This window comes from Varanus komodoensis, unplaced genomic scaffold, assembly GCF_004798865.1.
Source record: "Varanus komodoensis strain SLA01 unplaced genomic scaffold, ASM479886v1 scaffold1, whole genome shotgun sequence".
Classification (NCBI taxonomy): Eukaryota; Metazoa; Chordata; class Lepidosauria; order Squamata; family Varanidae; genus Varanus; species Varanus komodoensis.
In genome coordinates, this window is record NW_025335268.1 from 135,952,231 (window position 1) to 135,974,581 (window position 22,351).

At 39.0% G+C, this 22,351-nt stretch overlaps 1 protein-coding gene across 2 annotated transcripts in view; it reads right to left on the reverse strand.

Annotated features, from left to right (window-relative positions):
* The window catches only part of SLC16A1 (solute carrier family 16 member 1), a 50,594-nt gene that overhangs the window by 23,111 nt on the left and 5,132 nt on the right, over positions 1-22,351 (reverse strand). For both annotated transcript variants that reach the window (XM_044447361.1, XM_044447370.1), the window contains exon 2: positions 4,039-4,295. In XM_044447361.1, the coding sequence (XP_044303296.1) occupies positions 4,039-4,255 (217 nt within the window). In that variant the 5' untranslated portion in view covers positions 4,256-4,295. The remainder of the gene's footprint in view (positions 1-4,038; positions 4,296-22,351) is intronic.

Consider the following 22,351-nt stretch of genomic DNA (forward strand, 5'->3'; position numbering starts at 1 on the left):
ACAAGTTCTTCCATATTTGTCACCTTTTTTCCTCTTTTAACTTCCCCACCTTCTCCCCCCCCCGCCCCCGAGACCACCATTCGCAATCTCTGAACTGACAGCTACAGACAGATCCTCCAAAATGCCCAAGTAGCACTTTGGCAGGGCTGTTTCTGGTTCACCCCCTTTTGAAAAAGGCAGGTTGCTTAATGTAACTGTCATTCATCAAGTGATCCATCTGTGCATTCACATGTTTGGGCTCTGCACATGTGTGGAGTCTGTTACTGGGAAGATTTACTAGCTAAACATGCTTTGGCAGGAATCCTTTGCCCACAGTAGCATCCATTATAAAAGGAAGGAGTTCCCAGCCTTTCCCTCAGTTCAAATGAGACCATCCAGGTGGCCTCAGGACCAAGGGAGGATCAATAAAACTGACCTTGAATTTGACAAAGTCAGAACCATGTAAAAATGTTAAGTCACTTATGACACTTAGCAGGGCCAGTGGGTGACTTGTGTGAATGCACAGATGACTTCTCACAGAACAACAGTTACAGGTAAGCAACTTGGTTTCCTTTTGTGGTCTCTGTTCATTATACATATGGTGAACACGCAAACTTCGGTGGAAAAGTGGTCTATCAGTGTAGTCTTCAAAGTGTGGAAGATCTCACCCAAGATCTCAGAGCTCCTTTGCCACTCGTGGATGTCAAAATTCCTCCTGCTCAGGAAATCTGCTAAAGTGTTGCTGTTTCTATCAATGCAAATAGCAATGTGATTCAATTGTTTACCCACCAGTCCCAGATTCAAAGGGCCAGTTGGTTCCAATGGAGTCAATCTGGTGTCTCCCTGTTTGTTGTTATAAAACACTACTGTGGTGTTGTCCATGGCAATTTGTATGTGATGTCCCAGCAAGAGGGAGGAGACTAGGGGCCAACCCAGAGATCTAGCATGGCCTCTATCGATCCTGGTCCACTGTTTTGCCCTGTGCCCACAAATGTCCAGTCTCTGTGTTACCTTCTTAAGAATTAATTCAGTCCAAGAGTCAAGGCCATATGGTTTGTGTGTGTTCCAAGTTTTAAGTCAGGTGGAGGTGTCCGAAAGAATGTCCAGTAAACATGCCAGAAATCTAGATACCGATTAGATTTAACGAAGTCAGAGAATGCAGATAACAATACTTGTTGTTTGCAACAAAGAGCAGTTCTGTCCGAAATACTTTATAGCCAGCTGTAACTCAGCGCAGCTGACTAATTAAGTCAGCATGCTGTTTCACAGAAATTTCCCCCTTTCAGGCTGTTTGGACTTCTGTCTAAGCCATGTACTCCTTTCTAAGGGGTGAATTCCCTTTGCTCTTGCTCCTGGGGAACCCCAGGGACTGCCGAAGATCAACCTGGTGGGGTTTATTTGTATTCAAAAGAGGCACACTACTTTGGTCTAGAACATCATGGCAAAGTTCCATCTGTTGCTCAGGAAGGTGATCACAGAAGGATCTCAACTGCTCCCAAAGGAAAAGCTGGTACCTCAACATTATGCCGTTGTTTAGCCATCTTAAGTTCCAGCAACGAGGATGTGCCTTCCCAAAATGTCCAGGTGGCATCCTTCATTGTCACAAAATGTGGTGTGCTGCTGATGCAACCTCTCTTGTGCCAATTCCAACATGATGGAATTCAGAGATGGCTGCTGAAAGCATGAACTTTTCTAGCATCTGATATATATTCTCCAGTAGCTTCGATGCCAGTGCCATGGTAGACAGGTCTTCCAGGATTGTTACATTGTCCAGACCAATGTAGGGAAGAAGGGAATTGCAACCAGAGTAGATTCCTTAGTCTGGACTGTGTTGAAGACAGCGTCCCAACACTCTCCAGTTGGCACTGTGTACTAAGTTGGAGGACCTAGGCCTTTCTCTGTACACACCCAGAAAAATGGTCCATATACACAGATGGTACTGCAGGGACCCCCACATCCACAGCCATGTCTGAAGAGTAAGCCGTTGGCATGATGAATGATTGTTTAGTAAATGTCTGACAGTGAGGGTACTAATCTACTTCATGACCCTTGCCAAGAAAAGAAGGCATAAGGAATGCCTACCAGCAGCTCACACATTTTTCAAAAAGGAGTCTCTGATGCCATCAGGAAAGACAAGGAAGGAGGCTTTAGAGGAAAAATAGTAGAAAATGAGAGTTAGTAGATTGAGGGATGACAAAGAAGTTATCTTTCTTTCTTTTCTGAAAGGACAGAGCACTTTGAGAAGAAATGAAAATATGCAAAAAGAAGAGGCATATGGGTATATAGAAGAATGACGAGGAGAAAGGAGAAAAACACTTGGAACTTTAAAGGAAAAAAGAACTTCCTGAAGCACCAAAAGTGGTCAAAAAAGAAATGTAGGAAAGGGAAGGAATTTTTCCCTTTTATAAGGAGCCTTGCTGCTTCAAACAAGTCTCCCTAAGTGAAACAGTGTGTTCCATTGCACCCACCATGGCTTGTTACTCTCAATGGGTTTTCATGTTATGTGAAGCCACTTAACATATGATTTTCACGTTCTTCTTTTCTGACTTGACTGCCTTCAGGTTATTTCACATATTGCAATTTTTTTCCAAGACTCTAGCCACTTAGAACAGTGCATAGGTGCATCTCACACTCCTCTTTCAGAAAAAGGAGTTACAGGTCCCCTTTAAAAGGAAGTTTTGACAGGGAAATTGGTGTTTTTGGAGACAAGAGATATGAGCACAATACTTGAACTATTCTTGGAGAACCATAAAGGAGTTAGCCAACCAGTGGCAGCTCTTCTAATGTACTACTTGTGCACTTCAGAAGAATTGTCACTGAATATAAAAAAAAGAAAGTGGAAAAGGGAAAGCTTCAGGGGGAGGGAGATGGGAAAAAATGCAATGGATCAAAAGATGGCTCAGTGGGGAGAATACAAACTGGTCACAGCATTCCCTGGGATACTGGCTGGAGAACTGAGGGGAAAAGAAGAGGAGAACAACCCACACTGAATCCAATTGTCTGTCAAGCACACATTGGATTGTTCACAAACTACCATGGCTTATTGTCAGAGTAGATTAACATGATGTGCCGCTCCACCCATCTCCTACCTGCTCATGCATTTAGTTAATGTCAAGGTCATTGCTAGGAATTGACAGTCTATGAATAAGCTTCTAGGGAGAACACGTATGGCATTTACAGTGAGCTTTCTGAAGCAAAAATTATTTATCCTCAATCTAGCTCTGACCCAGTATCCTCATCCTACCTCACCATTTCATTATATAGCAGATTTTCTTTAACCCCAAATATGATCAAACTTTGCTCTGACTTCATTATTATCTTCTATTTTAATAACTGCAGCAGTAGTAAAAGTTGGGCTTTGATATTAACAAACAGAATTCTACCAATTAGTTTGAATTTAAACAGAAAATCATTAACATAATCCACTCTCATTGTGAAACACAGTAAGAGGAGAGTTATTTGAATCTTATTTTAAGGTGAGAACTCACACAGAATAGACTTCCACTCTAGTTGCAAGAAGTCAAAATTAGAACCAAATACACATAATCACATTTCCTCTATACCAGATCATGCTTCTCAGCACTAAAACTGAAAATGAAATTAATGTTTTTGACAGCATTATTTCATTACTCCTGCAGATTTTTTGTGATTTACAAAACTAAGCATCCATTTTTTTCTTTTTCAAGTTAACTTATAAACAATTCATGCACTCATTTTAACTACTTAAGAATAACTTTGTGGAAGATGATAGTGTACACTGACACTTCTTACACTATAAAGAGTATAAGTACAAAATTATATATATAATAATTTTCTGCAAGATTTTTAGAGTTTTGCAAAACAACAACAACAAAGCAGGACTGACAAGCCTCATTTCTTATTGTTTTCCCATTTGGCCATTGCAATAAAGTCCATTCCACCAATGGGAAATTAAATTTAAGACACCGAAAAGAAAATGTCTTTTTTTCTCTGGCTAAAGTTCAGATACAACAGAAACAGCAATTAAACCTTCACATAACATGCATTAAAACATGCAGGTTTTTCAGTTTACAAACTTACCTCCCGCATACATAACTGCCAGCATGATGGAGGAGATCCAGGACACTTTGCTACTAGATGCATCAAAGATGACTTCTATCTCTTTAAAAAACACTGTAATAGATTTTGGGAATGCATAGGAAAAGCCAATAGAAATAAAGGCACCAACAACTACAGCCCAGCCCCACCCTCCTTCTGGTGGGGTGTATCCCACTGGGCCTCCAATTGCTGGTGGCATCTTGATTGAAGGTGTAGTAATTCAGTTACAAAACAAAGATCTGCAATAATAAAAAAAAGATAGTCAGCATTGCTAATGAACAGATGTGGCATATTAAAACTGCCCTCAATCACTGTCCAAAGGCATGTAAGAAAAGTGGTTCTTCTAAATGAAATCCAACATTTGCATTCTACCCCAGTGCTGGTTTTTAGCCTGCTAGAGAAAGCAGAAACAAGTCCACCAAAAGTTCTGAAAATTCATATAAATTAAATGCTAGTTTTAGGCTAAGTAAAACCACAAGGTTTAACCTCCTGCATGCTTGTGCACATCCCATTTCCAGAACTTCCTACTTCCCATATGATTGCAAGCTAAAGAAGGGTGATCTTCTCCAACAGTCACAGCTGCAAGATTTGCCTTGACTGGGGCCTCTGATTTATAGCCTGGTTTCATGAGAACTTAGCAGGATGATAATTCCATACAGGGGAATCCAAAGAGGGAGGCTTTGGGATATCTTCTGGTTTACATCTTCAACTAAATAGAACATGACAGAACCACCGTCTTAGATTTAGGGGTCAGATTCCCCTATGAGGACAGATCACCAGAAAAGGAGTTTCAGTAGCCCCTCCCCTACAGAGGACAAAACGTTTGTTTGAAACAGCATCTTAATTGCCTAGATACTTTATTTCCTCTAGTTTCAATGAATATTCTCGATTGCCTTAAATCATATATCATTAAGTCTCTGACTTTGATCCTATGTGAATTCTCGCCTTGGGACTTTCCTTTGGAGAAAGAAATATGCTGATATCTCTGTCTAGGCAATTTGATGTAGTGGGACTTCTAAATGCTGTAAAACTTTGCAGAGGTTCTGGAAAACTGGTCTGTGCAATCTGATCTGCAGCAACAGAGTTGCACTGTTACCAGAGCACGTCAGAAAGTTCTGCTTGACACATGGCAAGCTCCAATTAATCTAAAATGGAAGTGAAAGCTACTGAACACCAACACCTTACTGCAGGAGAATGGGGAAGCCTAGGAATCTGTGGGGTGGAGAGCATTTTCATAATTTTCAAGTTCATTCTCATAAAACTACACTTCGATTATCATTATGGCCAAACTACCTTTTCTCAACCTGAGAACCTTTCAAATGTGTTAGACTATATCTCCTTTTATCCACAGCCAGCATTTCCCATGGCTTGGGCTGGTTGGAGGTTGACAGATGTAGTCCAACCTATCTGGAAGGTGTCACATTGGAGAAGGCTGCCTTAGTGATTAGCAGTGGGTGATACTTTTTTGCATTAAACTGAGTCATGTACAGCTTTATAATCCAAAGATGGATCTGAACAGTTCAAGATTGCCATCCCACCCTGTAGCTACCAATCTTAAAAAAAAAACCCAAAAAACTATTACTGGGATATAAGCAATATATCCCACTTTTTCTAAGATAAAGCCATTTGCATTTGCCAAAAGAAAAAAGATGTCTGCAAGATTTAGTTTCAGACAAAAATTTTTTGAGTAACAAGAGATAAGATGGAATCAATAAAGTGGCTTCCCATCTATGCTGCCTGCCTCTTTATTTGGGGAAAAATATTTCTAATATTTCTACCAATATTTCTAAAAAGTCCCTTTGCTCAACTTTTTCAGAAATATTATACTCCAAACTCTATCATAAGCATTGCCTGTTTTAAGTTCTAAAGTCAGGTATATGTGCATGTATATGACTGTGTGAGTGAAAGGGGGAGTGATTTCATTTACCAAGACAACAAGAGCCATAACGTTGATACATAAAAATTTAATTACAAAGACAATCCTATCAGACTAGACAGTTGCAAATTAATCTCATTATTTTATCTGAGCTTCTTCAGGGGACAACCTGATTTGAATCAATACACAGTCATCGAACTTATGGAAGCTAACTTCTCATGTGGTTGAACATGAAAGCAACACAATTTCTCATGGGCATTCTGGATCCTGGGTGCACTATAAACACCTGCCCAAAAGTTACACAGCAGTTCAAATCAAGCAGACCCGCTTTCCCCAATGCCAGAAAAATGCACATAAAGTAAGCTCTATCTGCATTAAGCCATTTTTCCTTCAAACTGTCACAAGAATAACAGTTTGCACTTACAACATTCAGCAAAAAATATCACTGTAAGTCATTCTTGTCTGAACAATAACTAACCATTTTGAATGTTCATTATCCCTTAGTATCACAATAAAGGTAGTATAAGTTTTATTTGCCTTTTTATAACACCTATCTGAAATTGTCACACATTCATTTTTATATTTGTGGTGCTCCATGGCCATGACTTGTAGTATTTGTAATTGTTATGTAATTTTATTGTATCTTATTGTTCTTTTAAACTTTTGATGGCCTATGGCTATAAACAATAAAGAACGTCATCCCAAGAAAGAACATCCATTTTGTTTAAAAGATGCAAGGAGGAAGTTTCTGTATTACCATATCCACTTACTAAATACAAAGGAACCAACAATATAAAGAAACTGCACAAATCTTTTTCTTTCCACTGTGCAAATGCAATCCTTCTTCTATAGTCTTGTATCTTTTTTCATTTTTGTTTTCTTTCAAAACTTACCTCTAGGTAAGTAAGACCCATGTAATGGTAGTTCTAGAACACTTTAAAGAACCCATTCCTAAGTGTGCAAAGCCTCATGAGTCACTGTTCTCCAAGGCAACCGCAAGGATTCCTGTATGCCTTTCAGAGTCAGAGGAATCACATTAAACTATATTCCTCTTGCTCTGGCCCTGTAGGGCCGCCCAAATTTTTTTCCAGCATGAGGACAAGTAGCCTGGTTTCTGTCAAGGCATTCCTAATGGAACTAGTTAGTGTTATAAAAAATCAAGATCATTCCTCCAGTTATAGAGTTCAATACAATTAAGTGCAAAAGTTGGGGATGCTCAAATTGTCAATTAAAATATTGCACTGGTTAGCTCTATACCATTTTCTGAGAGAGACATAAGCAATCCTTTAGCATTACAGGAGATATCTTCATTCTTAATGTCAAAAGGCTTTTTTATTAGCTAATGGCTGATGGATATGTAAAACATACATACATATTTTATGTATGTTTTTATGTATTCTTTGTGAGCCGCCCCGAGGCTTTGTTGCGATGGGGGTGGCATAGAAATGTTTTTAAATAAATAAATAAAAGGTGGCATTGCTCCAGAAAGAAGGGGGCTGAACAGCTCTATTGAAAAAAGACTGGGCAGGGAATGAGGGACACACTGCATGGTATATGAGGGAATTCTCTTTCTTTATATGAAAGAATAAAATGTCCCAATAACACAAGGTTTACAGTTGCTCTTGAAAATAACTCTGAAGGTCAGTAACCAAGTTAAATTTAGCAGCAACTGATAACAATGGAAAGTTTCAATAGATGCCTACATGCCTTGCACAGGCTCCATGAGATCTGAATTCCAGTCTACTTGGAATGTAGCCCATGCTGCAGATTTCCCACCAGCGCAATGCCAATACAGGCATTTTGAGGTGCACTGAAGTTGCCCCAGTGCAAAGTTCTCACATGACCTGTTAGCAATTTTGGACACCTTAGTTGTAGACAAATACTCCAGATATCATTAGTTATAAGCATTTGTGGCCTAAGAAATCCCACTCTTGTGGCATCCAAGAACTCATTTTGGCCCCAGCTTCTAGATATATGGATTCCCATAAGACTGACTGAGCCTGCTCTAATTTCAAATGACACTGTACCCAAATTAGTATGCAAAATTCAGTTTGGTATATTCTAGTGATTACATTCCCTGCATGAACTTTACACAAACCAGGCCAAACAAAAACAAAGCACTATTTTATTGCCATGTGACCAAAGATTAGTGTAAGCAGCAACAGGAAGAAGAGGATGAAACAGAATAATTTAAATCCACCTAGTAATATGCAGCACTCAATATGCAGAAAGGATCCTCAATGAAACAAAAGCACCATGAAACTATGTTCTAGGAACTTGACCAGTTGCACATGAACATTATTTAGCATTAAAGTAAATAGGAGAAACCCAATAAAAGGTTACTACTACAAGAAAAACCATTCCAGAAAACCATGCCATTTTTCAAGCCTCAAAAACTATCCTCAAGACACAAATCTTTTGTACTGTCAGTATGATTCAGTATTGCAACAGTGGTGAATAAAGTAAGCAAATTTCACAAAAATATGTAATATTGTGGTTCTCCTTGTCACACAAAAAACAGAACTTGTCATTTTAAATTTACTGATGGCTAAACTAAACATCAGATTAATAAGGCATACTGCAGTTAGGTGTGATAGTCTCACCTGACTTCCTGGAAACACATGTGGCCCAAATTAAATACAGACCGTAGTCTTCTAGGAAGAGGAACAAAATAAACCTACCCCAATACACACACACCCTGAAATTCCACTGAGGGGAAGCATTAAAGAAAGTTACATAGACTGCAATGGAAATTTATCCTCCTAACTACCCATTTATAGGAGTGGGAAACTCTGCCACCATCACCCTCTACTTTCTTATGTATACAAAGGAATGCCAGAAACTGTGGATTTAAGGGTTTTTTGATATAAACACCACAACATAATGGCGGGTTAGCCTCTCCCATCACAGGAAGGAGAACTGAGAATTAGGAGACATTTTCCCCTCTCCTATCGTCAGAGAGTTTACCCAAGAAAAAGATTCATTTATTTTTGCATTTATATGCTGCCCCCTACTCCTGATGGCATCCCCATCCTGTGGATCTGGCAAAATGAATACATGAGATACATGCCAGGACTATCAGGCGAACATGGAATGCCAAGCTCATGACAGATCTAAGGCTCCTTAAAAGCCTGAATGTTCTGTCTGGCACGACAATACCGGACTTTGACCCAGATGTTTACACAGAAAGTTTGCTGATCATGTTATGGTGCACCAGAAGGGTACAGAAATAAGGACCTTGGCCCTGCTCTAAGTCAACTATATGAATCATTTTGTTTCCTAACTAGGGCAAATAGGTTTGATATCATAACACTCATGCTGTATAATTCATGGCACTTCCAGAAAGCTCCTAGTGCTACCAATCAAAGGAAATTGTGTAGCTATGCACACTTTTCCTCTTCAACTGGTTTTCTGTTCTAAGAAAACAAACAAGTGGAAAAACATGGGAGGGTTACAAATGGAAGATGACAACATCTAGAAAATTCCATAAAATTCCATGAATGAAGCGGAATGAAAATAAAAGTCTAATCTGGGAGCATCCTTATTCTAAACTGGTTTATGTTTATATTTTGTGCTAAGTTAGTGGAATAGAAACAATGTAGTTTTCATTGTCTAGACCAGTGGTTTTCAATCACCAGTCCGCAGATGGGTACACATCAACTGGAGATTTCCTGCTGGTCTGCTGGGGGGCTGCATCCCACCCGCTGCAGACAGGCACAGGAGCTGGTTGTGCTCCATCAACTCTTTCTTGGTTGGCATCATGTTTGCAGGGGGTACACCAGTGCCACTGGGGGAGGGGGAGGGAGGCGAGAGATGGCTCAGTGGGAGCCGGCTGGGACCCACACTGCACCAATTCCGCTTTTTTGTTCTTTTACTGGCATTTTTTGTTGTTTGGTTTCTGGGTGTTTTGAAGAATTTTCATTTTTTTGTATTGTCTTTGGAAACTAATACATAGATTACTGTATTATGTGTAAGTTTTTTTTTTTTTTTGGTTCTGCCTCAGTGGTTCCCAAGACAGTTTTCCTGTTTTCACCTGTCCCCAGCCGTGCAAAGGCTGAAAACCACTGGTCTAGACCACACTGCTTACTTTAACCATAAAAATATATACATGCTATTCATTGTTAGATGCCCACAAAGCTAGTAAAATCAGCAGAAAATGTTACAGTGGTTGTACTATGTCAGATCAGGACCACAAGCACTGTACCAGGATATGAACCAAACCTATAACTCTAGTTCATCATTCTCCAAAGCTCAATTACTGCAATTCCAAAGATATACACCCCTAAATTATGTTTAAGGCACCATCTCTTGGACCATAGCCTTTATGCAAATATGTAACTAACTCTGACTCACACCTGTAAAGTTTTAAAAGGAAAGTCTACTTCCTGCTTACCAATTTAGTTAGCTTTAAAAAACTGTGGTTAAGCACAAAGAATGCTTTATTTTAATTTACAGTTTGAATGTAAACAACTTGATGTAAAATCCTTTGGGTTTTTGAAACAATGTATTTTGTTTAAAACAACTTAAGATGCATTATTCCAACCACAGCCTTTTGAGAATTTTTCATATTTCATTTATTTTGCTATCACAGCTGTGCAAGCCAGAATTGGCAATAGGGTGCCTCTCCTTCAATACACATCTCCAAGCAAATCTATTTCAGTCTTCAATATCTTTTCTAGTCACCAGTCATATTTTGTTATTTTTTACCATCACTTCATGATTGCCATAGACTTAAGTCACACTGAAACTTTAACAAAACAAACATTTAACATGCCCACACATATGCACAAACTGTAATTAAACTACACTCTCTAGTCTGACTCTGGTACAGTATCAAATGACAGTAACTTTTGCACTTCTTTCCTCGTAGTGAAAAGTCACACAAATAGGAAACCTTATGCACACAGGAGTTTGGGACAGAGCTCAGTATGCTGTCACTCATATGCAAGATAAACCATAATCATGATTTATCATGTCCAAGTTATATTAAAATAGCACACATTGTAGGATGATGTACATAGAAGGCTTTTCTGAAATTACACTTCCAGTGGTGAATAAAAGTTTGGCAGTGTTGCTATTCTACATATGCTGCATATGTATGAGGAAACACCTAGCAGTATTTGTCATATCATAATCCTACATAAGTTTCTCTTAAAATGAGCTACATGACTGAACTTCTGTTAAAATAATCCCTTTATTTCAACAGAAATCAAGGCTACAATAGAATTCAACAATGTAAGTTGCAAACTGCAATACTGAACACAAATATATCCTGTGCTATTTTTACTTCCTCTCTCTCACTGCCTGTTTCAGAAATACTGAAAGATCTGGTAGTTTAATAATATATCTCATTCAATTTTATTTCTCATGTCGTAGCAAGGAAAGAAATAAAAAACCAAGCTTTCAAAAATGCTCTTGACACCACAGATGGGAGAATCACACCACACTGTGCTTTACAAACATTTCAAGCCACCAGGAATTACACTTGCAAGTCAGCTCCATATATAACTAACTCTAGTTAGTTATAAGTAAGCAGATAACCATCAGACATTCTAGAAGCTGCACAATTCAGTATCTGTCTGATTCCATTTAGGGAAGATTTAGGTAAAATGAAACTCTCCTATTTAAGGCTAAGTCACACATTGGTTTTCCCTGCAAAGGTAATTTTTCAGAAATATTTATAGCAGGAGTATTTGATCATTTGTGTACCCTACTCATGGGGTACAAGTAGAATTCAAAGCAGAATAGATCAATTCATATGTGAATAGATCAAGTAATTTCATTCAGCCATGTTTTCAGTCCATTCCCCAAAAAAGTACAATTCATCAAAAGTACCTCTCAATAATCACAACAGTAACAGTAGAAACTGCTCTGAAAAGAGGCCATGAAAAGGGAGTGCATAGTCAATATTCCCCCTTTTTGGAGTAGCTACAGTAAAGTGTTGAGAAACATCAGTTAAACAGGTATTTTTCTTCTTCTGGAGCACTTACTCTTTTGGCTTTTTCCAGCCATTTTTAATGGCTTGCACTTCTATGCCCCTCCTTTCTTGTATTGCTATTTTCAACCAGCACAACTGAGTGCAAATTAACCAATAGGTAGCCTCTTCTTGCCAATACTCAAATCAGATAACCTATCTGAACACATTTGCAGTTGCAAAAGACCGAAAATACATACTAAAAATTATGACCCCACTTGCACATTTCTGAGATACCAATGAGTAAAATAAGCCAAGAAACAAGTGGCCATCTTTCCAAAGGCCTGTTCTGGCATCAGAGGAAAAAGCAGTCAAGACAAGCTGCTCATTTGTAATTGTAATTCTTTGAGAGGTCATCTGTGAATGTACAGGGTAAATAGATACATATGGAGAGAACAGAAAATGCTAAGATTCTGTTTCTGGCATTCCTTATTTTGCCTCCAGATTATCACCACAGGTAATAACTAGAGCTCTGTAGTTCATACCAATATACTATTTCTCTGCCTGAGCACAGGAGTGGAAAGTTGCAAAGTCTCAGAAGCCTGAGAGTTTGAGCAGTTTTAACGAAGGAGAAAGCTTCACTAAGTGAGGAAAACTAATAATGCAACTTGCTTCTGGGTAAACACCATTTATTATTTATGTATGCATTACATTTGTATTATGTATGTATTACACTGATACCCTGCTTTTCTTCCTTTTGCAAGGAATCCAAGGTGGCTGAGAATTTTCTCCTCCTCTCCATTTTATCCTCATAGGAATCCTGTAAGTAGGTTAGGTTGAAAGTATTTCACACTTAATCAAATGTATCAGTTTAAACCAATTTTGCAATTGCATCCCCATTGCAAGACAAAAGTGGGCATTACTGAATGTGATTTAAGTTTAGCTATGTTTACTCTGAGAGCCAGTGTAGCATGGTGGTTAGAGATTCAGATTCTGGTCCCCACTCAGCCATGAAGGTCACTGGGTAACTTTGGGTTAGTCAAAGTACAAAAGGGCTCTTGTTCGGAAGTACTTGCTTCCATTTTTTTATTTCATTCTATGCAAAAACTATGCAAATATATCATGATGCAGGACATCAATAAGCATGAACAGGTTCCTGAGCTGCTTAGATGTTATGTTCAGATCACATGACACTATGCTAAATGTTACTGCTGTGAGTTCAAAGGGCCATCTTGTTTTATAACTTCTTGTAGCCTTACTTAATGACTGTTGGGCTCAATTCCTCCTCCACTCTAACGCAAGAGGAGGAAAGAATTGGACCGTTTAAGCATTCAGTTCCACAAAGTTTCCTCAAAGTCAAAATGCAACTTGTAACATTTCCCTATTGGTCTGGAAAATAGTGCAACGTGTCAGACGTGCTTGGCAGATGAACTAAACAATTACTCAGACATGTATACATATTTTAATTACTGAGAATCTTTTTTTTTAACACTGATGAGTCACAAGTGACACTGCAAATAATAATATATCAGAATTTGGTAATTAGTAGCCAGAGGCAAACACAGACTAGATATTGGCAGAAAGAAAGGGAGATTAATGAGCAGTATTTTGTTAGGCAAAACTATGTAAAGTGGAAGCAGGCAGCAGGACAAGCCGAGTTGAGGGAAATAAGGAATGTCCAGAACATTACATAACATAAAGACTGGCTATGTTTGCTTGTCATGCTAAATTAGCCTTCCCCAGTCTGGTATCTTCCAGATGCCTTCAGACTACAACTCCCAACATTCTGACTACTGGCCATGATGAGTAAGACTGACTTAAATTTAGGACCAAAATTCCAGGAAGGGACCACACCAGAGAATAGTATGAAACCCTATCTTAATGAATGAGCAGGAATCAGTTGAGATAAGTCTTTGGTTTCTACAACACTGCTCCACACACATACAGCACAGAAGGAATTTGAAATTGTTCACTTCCATTTTTACTTAATTTGTTCTGACATCTGGACCAACAAGCAGTGGTTACTACTAACAATAGTTAATTTCAAACAAGCCAACCTTAATTCATGGTTACTGCCTGGTTTTGTACGACAAAAAGGGTTTTTTGCTCTGTAACAGCTGGCAAAATACCCAAACAGAACTTCAGATAGGTATCATTTTCCTCCTATTTCTACCAATGCCAGATACACACCCTACATCACCAGTTACTCTGAGGGGAAGGTTTCTTTTGTCAGTATTATAACAGCAGGAAAGAAAGGAGTTTTGCTCCTTTTCTCACCTGCCATTGCAGGTACAGCATTTACTTTTCTCAAGAGGAAGACAGGCAGAATATCTGCCCCCAGTTCTAACCCCTTCCTTGAAGTAACATGGCAAAGGCACCACTCAGCTTTGCAGTGCCTCCACTGGGTACAAGCTGCCTCAGGCTGACCTTGATCACCAGTGCTGCGAGCTGAAAGGCAATGAGGAGAATGAGTTGCTCTGCTTTACTTCTTGGGGAAGAAGCCAAGCAGAGCAACTTGTACACAGCCAAACATGCTACCCTGAACTACCTATAGGTACCACAAAAGGGGTAGGGGAGGACAAAGCACCCTCCCACCCACTGCATGGATGATCTCATTGGGCAACGAGCACAGTAGGAAGGGGAAAAAAGAGACATGTTCATTCCCTTTCCTCTACATCACCACCACTCCAATGAATGAGCAGTAGTGGAGAGCAGGGGACAAAACCCATGGCACTTAGCTCTTCCCGCTACCCACTCCAGCTCCCACACCCCATAATCCTACCAATACCAGGAGAAAAGAATTGCTTGCAAGGCATCCTACTATCCTGACTTTGGAAGTAACATGCGATGACAGCTGCTGAAAGTGCTGGCCGGACATTTTTCAGCAAGTATTAACCCCACTTCTTTCAGTACTCCTGCAGTATCCTCTGAATACCTGCAGAAAGACTGTGGTGGGAAAAGGTACCCTATGTACCACAATCATCTGTTGGGCACAACTCAGACTATAATTAAAATTTCCAAAGCTTTAGGGTGTCACATGAATCTGGCCTTTGGAAATGACATATCTGAAACCAAGCAAAGTTAAGATTAGCAACAGTTTGCAGTTCAACCACAGCTTGCCATGTCTGATCAAAAGCATACCTGGAATCTTCATAATTTCTCCTTACAGGCAGAAAAATGGAGGAAGCATGAAAGGTTAAGGTCTACTATGGTTCATTCATATCATACTAAAACACTCTTTAGCATCCTATGCAAGCCAGACCACTATGCTTATTTAGGAACTGAACTTTGCAGAATTAGACAAGACTCTCAATTTATGAGTATTGAAAATACATGGAATTAAGTCTGGGGAGAGCATTCATTGTTTACATAACAAGCAATACCAGTGTTTCATGTTCATTCATCAAAAACACTGAACTGCTATAGAGCAAGTGGATAAATTCTATTGTACCAATCCTTATTAGACCCTACACCATATTTACTTGCATCTTTTGGAATGGACTCAGTGAGTTCTGGACAGGCTACAGGACTAGCAGTACATTCATTTTTCCTCAAAAAGCATTTTTTAAAAAAAAATCTAGTTTTAAATTTTGAAAAATAAAACATCAGATTTTAAAATTTAAAGTTTTTATTTAAAAAAATCATTCATTTTTATCCACTGTTTAAGCAACATGAATTTGTTGGTGGTCTTAGACTTATTCTTCCAGACCAACTACTTGGCAGACTGTTCTACAATGTTTCCACTTCTATCTTGCCAAACATTTGGTCTGACTTCGTTCCAAAAGATGGTATTGAGAGATTTCTGATACTTTACATGGAAGGCTTACTGGTTTCCAAAATAATCTGTTTTGTGTCATACAAAAAAATCAACATATTCAGAGAGGTGCTCTGGGGATCTAGGGTAGGGTCTCACCAGTATGTTCCCATTCAGTACTTTTCATTAGAGGCAGTTGAGAAAGGAACGTCCCTGAATTTAGACTGGATCGAAACAAATTCAATCCAAGAGAAGATGGAGGCATCCATGACTCAGTGTCACAGGCTAGGTTTCCCCTTCACACTTCCAAAACAGACTACCTTGACAAAAATTCTTTATTCCCCAATGCACTTCCAAGTAAGCACAACCAACAAAGAATGAGTCTCTGAGCATGCACAGAGCAGTTCATTGAACCCCATCCGGCAACTACTTTTGAGAACTCTTCTTTTGAGTACCACTGGGCTACCTCCCTCTGGGAGGGCCCTTTTGAAGATGGGCAAGCCTCTTCTATGTCTGTCACTCCTCTAGTTTGTTGGCCCACCTCTTCCGATGTTGCATTGTGGGGTCAAGAGTCATACCAGGCATGGCTGGTTGCACGAGTTCTTCCCTTATATTTCCCCTCCCTGCAGTTGTACATCCTGACTTTTTTTCTCAAACTCTGCCTAAACACCTGGAGAGGGTGCCCTTGAGATAAGCCCTTCCACTTCTTCAATTTCAGCACATGAGGATTCTGGTTCCCAGGGCCCCTAATCATCTGATGAGTCAGAATCTGCATGACCTTGAAACACATGAAAAGAATAACTGCTCCTTTCCCAACATTCAGGGTAATAATGGATATGCCTGCCACAGATGGGATCACCATTGACTACACCATCAAATGCACTATCCAGGACTTCTTCCAGATCCACATTTGCACGTGGGTACCCAAGTGGCAACCAAACTAACTTCTGGGAAACTTTCATATACTAACTGGGACCCTTCCTGGAACACAAGGACTTTGTTACTAATTTATTCCACTAAGTACTACTTAGTTTCGAAACAACTTTAATGTACTATTCTTTTATGTTTAAAGTCCAACAATACCTGAATCCAGATATCCAGAAAAGCACTTTCACCTATATATCTCTAAATACACACACACAGGTTGTAACAGAGTCATGAAACTCTCCTGTGGGACTACCAGCTTTAAAACCAGTTAGTTGTTACAATGCAGCTAGCCCTTGCACTGAAGAATGCCATCCTGAAAATACCTTCCACCAGATCTTGACATCATTAACCTATTCAGGAAGAACTTCAGTTCATTATTGTGATCTGACTGGTTTTTAGAAATTAGATAATTATTGTCTCCCATCTTATGCACAGTTTTAAAAAAAATGCTGGGTCATTGTTTGCTATATTTTATCATAGGCAGAGTTTAATATGAATATAAAAAGTGTGGTTTTATATTTTGGAGCTCAGCATCCCCCTTTCCCCATACTTACGTTTTTGGGCATGTTAGTTTTGTTTTAGCTTCACCAGTTTTGTGACTAGCCAACACCAACCCTGGTGGCCATTTTGCAAGTGGGCAGGCCAGCCTATATGGAAGTCATTTCCAAGAATGCCTGTGACACTCTCTCATAATTGCACCAGCGATAAAAGGTTGGGGACTCCTAAGGGTTGTTTCTCTATCCCATCTCAACAAACTGAGAATGAACAGATGCTAAGTGATCTTCAAATTTGCTACAATTTAAGTGATAAGAGTTGGTCTGCTTAGTTTTCTTTCACACTAAGGCTAGGAAATTTAACAGAATTAATTTGGGTTTGGGAACAGTCAGCTCAATTGCTTGCATTTAACTATATGACATTAGACTCGGTCATTTCTAGATAATGACCCAGTAGTATCAGGAAAGAATATCCAAAGTTGTGCTATAAGAAGGGAATGAATAAATATTTTTTTTTTCAGAATTAAACTCACTTCCATATTGCAAGCAACACATCTGTCTTATCAGGAGATAATGATTTTACCCCATACTACTTTTACTGGATAAGGTTAGTTTACCTAGTGGGTAAGAATAAGTCTTTTATCTGGCTATGCACATTTTCCAAATGGACAGGTATTACCACACCATTTACCAAGGAAAACCTATCCCTAGATAATTGGACCAGTTCAAAAAAGAAGGCAGGTAAAAGGGGCAGATATTTTTAACAGTTGTTCCTAATAGCAAATGTCTAAATAGAACAAACCTCAATGGCATTTAGCTGAACAGGTTCAAGGTGAAATAAAGTCATCAACACCATTTTTCCTCCTGTTTAAGCTGACTTAACAACTTGTTGAGGGCAAAGTAATGTTAGTTGTAATGTTTATGTTAATGTTAGTCCTCTTGGCTATGAATAAAGTCTGGCTGTGCCTGTTATACGTGACTATCCCGGGTTGGAAGGGCTGTGTGCTTCACAATAGACGATTGAAGGCCTACTTGACTATTGCAGCGCTCACAGGGTGAACTAAGGTCAGCAACAGTCAGACAGAGGGCTACTGAAGGTTTCTCAGCTACTGGAAGTAAGACAACATTCCTCATCACGTCAGCCAAGGCATATCCTCTAAGAACCAGGTCATCTCTCATGTTTGATGCATTCATTTCTTTACTTAGATTTTCTGAACTGTCTGCAAAGTGAAGACATTAGATTATTTCCTTGAAAAGTGAGTGACTGCACAACCGCATCTTCAAATAAAAATTCAGTCTCAGCACTTTTATCTTAGCTTGTTACGAAACTTAAACACAGCAAATAGAGGGATTAAACACTAGAGCTCATCTTTATGCAGCACTATTATAACAGCATCAGTGTGAGATCATGTCCATACCCCTTCCTCCAGTATGAAATACTTCCCATACTTCCCTCAGAACAACATCTGTGTGACATTGTTCGCTCCCCAGACAAATAATTAAACCACATTATAGACTGGGTTTTGTTTACATGTAAAACAATTTCTTCAGTGGCAAATAAGAGGCCTTTCCTGGTCTCCTACATTTGTTTAAAGTACCAACTGTACCACAAGAACATATAAACTATAATTTGCCCTTCAAACAATTCTACAGAGAAGACAATAGTCTCTGAATTCTTCACCTTCATAACAGGACATTGCGCAGATATTTTATTTAACCATACTGAGGAGAAGAAAAGAGAGAGCGAGAGAGAGAGAGGGGGGGGGAGGGAGAGGGAGGAAGAGGAAGAAGACCAAATTGATCCCACTGAGTTGCTATTATGCTATGACTGCCTGCAGTTGCAGAAATACCACATAGGTGGAACTAGGGATTTTTGTTAAGATAAAAAAATGAGATTTTTATCTGACTGAAGTCTTGCATTGCATACATTCAATGCATTTTGAAATGGCTACTTGGACAAATACATTTTGAAATACATATGAATGCAATTTTTTTTAAAGAATTGCAATTCTGAAATGGGGCAGGAGGGAATCATAGGTGAAAACATGCACAGCAACATGAGACTATGATCTATTCATCCCTGATGCTAAGAAGTAATCTTCTTAAAGGCCACTTCCAAATTCATTCTTACATGGATAATGTCCTAATTTGTGTGCTCTAAGGAATGGATCAATATTAAGATATTTCAGTATTAAAACACACTTTGGAATGAATGTTCCAATGAAATTCACATCTTTGTGGTGAGATAAACAAGTTAATCTTAATCATTACAGAATAGCATTTACTTGTATCTTAGAATGCTATCACATCAGACATCACTGACCACCACTGGTTCACACATTGCTTCAAGCCAAATAATTGCATCTATTTATTTAGAGTATCTCATGATATTTCAAAGTGGTGTACAATATAAATAATAAAACTAAGACCCAATATGCACAATGGAAGACAGCAAAGAAATTTCAGATTAAATTTCAATTACAAAAATACACTAAGAACTTACAAGCAAATTAAAATGCTTGCGTAAAAAGGTATGCTTTAACCTAGCAAAGAACATACTGTATATTAAGCATACCTGTTTGGGGTCAGCATTCCAAAGGCAGGGTACCACTACAAAGAAATCACTCTTTCTTGTAATTACATGACTTCTGCCCATTAATGAAGACACTTGAGGCAGGACTTCAGCAGAAGATCTTAAAGTATAAGCAAGCTTTTATGGGATGCTCACTTTCAATTAGTTTGGCTCAAAGCTATTTAAGGGTTTAGTAGGTAAGGCAAGTACCAACTCCTTCAACTAGATTACAAGCAAATAGGCAGCCAGTGGAGAACTTTTAATATTGAAATTATGCAAACTAACATGGCCATATCAGTTAAAAATAGGACAGCCAATTTCTTTCCTAACTGGAGCTTCCAAGTTATCTTCAAGAGCAGACCCCACATAAAATGCATTACAGTAATACAGTCAGGAAGTCAACAGAGTATGGATCATTACGGCCAGATTATCTCACCTTGTTTAGAAAAGTCTTGATTTACAAACCAGTCAGAGCAACCTTCTGAGCCCCTACTGACAAACCCCTGCTTTAGCAGTACACCCAAACTGTGAACTTTTTCTTGCAGAGAAGCACAATCCCATCCAGAATAGGCCAAACACCAGCCCCCTTACCCCTTACCAAAATGGCTCCATTTTGTCAGGATTCACTTTAGTCTATTGGTACTCATCCAGCCATTGGGGTACTTCCCCATTTTTAGTGCAGAGAATTCAACTAGAAGGTTAAAACACACAAATGTTATCCCTTGCCGTGTGCTTGTGGCTGAAGATAATGTCTTTAAAGATTTTCAGAGATCATTACACATCATAGTCTGAGTGCCAATTATATGTAATGGTTTGGTTTTTATATCAGATTTGTTTTTAATTTGGGTGTGTTATCACCAAGGGTTTTGATGATGGTAGCAGCAGAAAAGGTTCTGGCAGTGATTAACTAAGCTGCCCAGAAAAGATAAAGCCAATTAGGCCAAGATAAGCATAGGGGTGACGTAGCTAGAAGAGGAATATTGTCACAAAGTCTGGCTGGAAGAATGAAGGCAACAGAAGACAAACTGGAAACACAGAATAATCAGAGGAAAGGTGCACATTAGACAGGAGTTGCAGAGGTGAGAACGGCTGATTTTTCTATTGATTTGAAATATCCAGCCAAATATTTCCAAACATGCAAGTCTCGGGAATCAAATGTTGTTTTATGATAGATTTCTATTGAGTTACTTTTTTCAATTATCCTGTAGATGGTGTGTGTACACCTTCAATGGACATATACAATTCCTGAAAACATTAGAGAGCAACACACAGCATTTGTAAGAGGAGGGCTGGAGCATCTGCTTTGCATGCAGGTCTCATATTCGATCTGCGGCATCTCCAAGTAGAGCTACATAAAGTGTCTGACTCAGCATAAGGCAGTTTCTTATGTTTCTAAGGTAATTAATTACTTGTTCCAGAATAGAGACAAGAGAGAAAATCATACAATGATTACATCCAATACAAACTAGTCTAACAGTGTTAAATACCCAGAGAGTGAGGGAGGAGAGTATTGAATATATATAGTCCTCCAGTCAGTGCAAGTAGAAGTGTAAGATACCCATTCAGTTATTATTTACAGTATTTACAGAAATATATAACTGGGACACAGCAGTGGCAACAGATGCCCTCCAACCTTCATGTACATAGTCTAGCATCTCGCTAAATGACTCCATGTATGGCTGCAGAAGAGGGACTTCACACATGCAGTTGTACTCACAAGGTACAGCTATTCACCGACACCCAAATGTAGAGAGAACTCTGTTTAAGTCACTCTGGATATGGCTTAAATCACTAAGGGTGCAATCCTATACTTGTTTAGACAGAAAGAAGCCCTTAAATTTGCAGTTTGGCTGTCTGAAGGAATATTGGAAGTTGTAGGACTTGTCTGTCTAAACATACACAGAACTGTGTCCTAAAGAACAGAAACCAACATATTTCCAACTTCAATACTGTGACCATGAACTGTGAAGTTTTACAGGACATAAAGCTTGAATAGACAACTAAGAACAGAGATAGCCTAAGACAGGTTGGAGCTTTCTGACTTCTGCCAGTCCCCAGCAGGCTAGTAAAAACCTTTATAGGCTTTATTTACCAAGCAAAATTAGAATTAGCAGCAACCTTATTGTCATTAACAATCCATGAAGATGGCTGATATTTCATCATTCTTCCACAATGTAAAACTGTTCATAATAGAGTTATTGATGAAAGATTTTACAACAAAGAAAGGCTGTGATGTTAAGACAGACCCCGAGCTAAACATATAAAGTTAGATACACTTACATACTATTGGTCAAGCTAGCATAGTATTCCAGCCTTCCCCAACTTGGTGTCCTCCATGTTTCATATTACTACTCCAAAGATTTCTGTGCAATTTCCATGCAGGTAGGGATGATAGGAACAGGAAGTCCAAGCCACCAGGAGGGCACCAAATTGGGAAAAGCTGGCATATTCCATTAAGCTTTAGCTGTCCAAAGTCTCTGAACTGCCTGAGATCCTTTTAATAGAAAATTTCAGAAAGTACATTCTAGTACATTCTTTGTTTAGTTTTAACACAAGTGACCATTTTGAAATGAACTTGGGGACATTTTGAACTGAACCTGAGATCTTCCACCTGGGGAAAAAATTAGTTCAGCACCCTATCACTGATATAGGACTCTTCCCCATTCAATGAATATCCATTTTTCTTGCAAAGCAGCTTGTAACAGTCTGCTCCCAATCTTATCCCCACAACAAGAACCCTGTGAAGTAAGGCTGAGAA